This window comes from Myotis brandtii, unplaced genomic scaffold (assembly GCF_000412655.1).
Source record: "Myotis brandtii unplaced genomic scaffold, ASM41265v1 scaffold854, whole genome shotgun sequence".
NCBI classification, from domain to species: domain Eukaryota; kingdom Metazoa; phylum Chordata; class Mammalia; order Chiroptera; family Vespertilionidae; genus Myotis; species Myotis brandtii.
This window is the reverse complement of record NW_005371468.1, coordinates 52,497-55,457: the sequence shown is the minus strand read 5'-3', so window position 1 is coordinate 55,457 and position 2,961 is coordinate 52,497. Positions and strand designations below refer to the sequence as shown.

Sequence of the window (2,961 nt, the reverse complement as noted above, 5' to 3'; positions counted from 1 at the left end):
TGATTTATGGTTGTGACTTAAGGGAATTAAGGGGTTTGTTTCCAAGATCAGAGCAACATGAAAAAGCCCCAACTCTTCAGAGGTTAGAATAGAAGGCAGATACCCTAAAGCTTATTAAAAGCTGAACTATTACCACTATACCACAAACTTTGGACAGAATCATCCATCTGGTTATGAGGATAAAAGGAATTCAGATACCTGGGACATCAAAGGCAGGAAGTTTTCCTATTGATGAGCTTCCTCAGGGTACCTTTTATGTCCTTATTCCTCAGGCTATAGATGAAGGGGTTCATCATGGGTGTCACCACAGTGAATAGTACTGCACCAATTTTATCTCTGTCATCAGGGTGAGTGGATGAGGGGAAGAAATAAACCCCTACAATGGTCCCATAGAAGAGCAATACAACTGTCAGGTGAGAGGCACAGGTGGAGAAGGCTTTCCACTTTCCCTCTGTGGATGAGATTATCAGAACAGCCCTGACAATGCAGATATAGGAGAAGAGGATGAGGGCAAAAGGGAACGTGATGACTGATAAGCCCACGATGAATAACACAAGCTCATTGATCATTGTGTCTGAGCAGGATAGTTTGAGCAGAGAGGCCAAGTCACAGAAGAAGTGTGAAAGAGTGTTGTTGTCACAGAAGCACAATTCAAGGAGCAGAAGAGTGTGTGTCAGGGCAACAATATTACTGAGGACCCATGGAATAATTGTCAGCAAAATGCAGAGCCTGGGCTGCATGATGGTTGTATAGTTCAGAGGGTGGCAGATAGCCACAAAACGGTCATAGGCCATGACTCCCAAGAGGAAATTGTCAATGACAACAAACACAATAGAAAAGTACATCTGTGTGATGCAGCTCTCATAGGAGATGGATTGACGCTTGGTCTGAATATTCATCAGCATTTTGGGGACTGAGGTGGAAATGGAGGAAATATCAGCAAAGGACAGATTAGCAAGGAAGAGGTACATTGGGGTGTGAAGGTAAGAGTCCAAGCCGATGGCCAGAATGATGAGGCCATTTCCAACCACAGTGACCAGGTACATTCCAAGGAAAAGCACATAGAGGAGATTCTGCTTCTCAGTCTCATTGGAGAGTCCCAGGAGGAGGAATTCAGAGATGCTGGTTTGGTTTCCTTGATGCATATTTCTATTGATCTGAAGAAAGGAACACAAGGTCTTCTTATCCCCACAAGGAACCCCAATATAGTACCACTTAGTTACAGCCATTGCAGGGGGGTGGGCACTTCATTTAGGCTGAAGGGCAATGGAGGGTGGAGAAAGATTACTTAATAAGGAACTGTGTCAGCAGTGCAGAGCTCCAGTAAATGCCTCACGAAGGAAAAATAGAGACATGACAGATACTTCTCAATGAACATGTTTTAAATTCTAACATAATTCTGAATGTGATTTTTACAGTGGGCTCCAACTATAGTTAAATGCCCCAAATTAAGATAATATTTGAGGTAAACACCATATTCTAAAGATGCTAGATACCCCTCTCTGAAGGAATTACTTAAAAATGAACAACTTAGTTCTAAGACTTTTCCCACCATCCATCCTCATCCTTTAAATCGAAGAAGATAGAATTTTGAAGTGTCATTAAAGTGAAGAGTTTGGGGAAGGTGAAACAACTGAGGGTTAAGAATGAGTATGGGTATATACTCCTTCCTCCTCAACTTAGGGGGACTCCAAAAGAACTGCTCTTGGAGAATGTGTACAAGAAGGGAGACCAGAATTTTGCTTTACTCATGGCTAGATGTTGGGTAAACAAAGACAGTTTAGAGCAGCCGTGGGCAAACTACGGCCCGCGGGCCGGATCCGGCCGTTTGAAATGAATAAAACGAAAAAAAAAAAAAAGACCATACCCTTTTATGTAATGATGTTTACTTTGAATTTATATTAGTTCACACAAACACTCCATCCATGCTTTTGTTCCGGCCCTCCGGTCCAGTTTAAGAACCCATTGTGGCCCTCGAGTCAAAAAGTTTGCCCACCCCTGGTTTAGAGGATACATAAAGATCTAAAGACATGTTTGCCTCTCACTTCTAAATGAGAAGGCTCACTGGATCAGCCCAGTATACCAGGGATAGGAAAAAGCATGGTAGGGCAATGCTTCCTCATCCATGGCATAGAATGAATATGTGATTTTTTTTATAGGCCAAGTAGATGCTGCAGGGGGTTGTTGGAGTCAAACCATGTCATTGGGACTCCAACCAAGAAGCAACCTGTGGAGTAGAGGAGATTATAGCAGTAGGAGGTCATGGAGTGGCTCTCTTAGGAAAGAAGAATCATAGAAAGATGAGGGTAAAAATTCACTCAAATGGTTTGGGCTTAACCAGAATGTAGAACTGTATATTTTTGAGGGACAATCTCTACTCTCACCTTCCTGTCCTGCCTTTCCCACCCATCAGCTATACTGTACAAATTTTTCTGACCTCCTGAGGCATCTGCCTCACTGGTTAAGAGCAGCACTAAGTTAAAAAAGCTCACCTTTGAAAGATGGTAGGATCTCAGAAAGTGACTGGACTCTAGACTCAATAGTTTAACGTGTTGTTGGCAGGGCAGCAGTGGAGTGACTAAGAGCAGCTCTTATGTGATTTTCAGAATCAGACTCCTTTCCCAAGAATCGGAGTTAATAGTCATCATGCTGGGCTCACATGGGACATTAGCACCTTCTAAGTCCTTTGGGATTGTATCCCCAAGGTGTTTTCCTCAAGACAAACAGTTGTTTTCACATACCAGTCTCTATGAGGTACATGGGGAATAGACAGTTAACTCTGCTTTTTTTGTTTGTTCATCTTCTGGTACCTCTTCCTACCTGTGATTTCCTGTTTGTAACTTAGTTGGTTACTGCTCTTCGTAGAGAGTGAATTATTTGTTGTGTGTCTTATGTTCCCAATGAGATAGTAAGCATTTTGAGAATTCCTTCTCTGTTTACCCTGTAGTGCCTAGTAGAGGG

At 42.6% G+C, this 2,961-nt stretch overlaps 1 protein-coding gene across 1 annotated transcript; it reads right to left on the bottom strand.

Moving 5' to 3' along the window:
* Positions 1–206: 206 nt before the first annotated feature.
* On the bottom strand, positions 207–1,176 carry LOC102252586 (olfactory receptor 1S1). Its single transcript, XM_005884787.2, has one exon. It carries the CDS (start codon positions 1,143–1,145, stop codon positions 207–209), a length of 939 nt encoding a protein of 312 aa, XP_005884849.1. The 5' UTR covers positions 1,146–1,176.
* Positions 1,177–2,961: the final 1,785 nt, after the last annotated feature.

Bases quoted from the DNA above. Each gene is read 5' to 3' on its own strand.
- LOC102252586 (XM_005884787.2), bottom strand. From the start codon at position 1,145: ATGCATCAAGGAAACCAAACCAGCATCTCTGAATTCCTCCTCCTGGGA.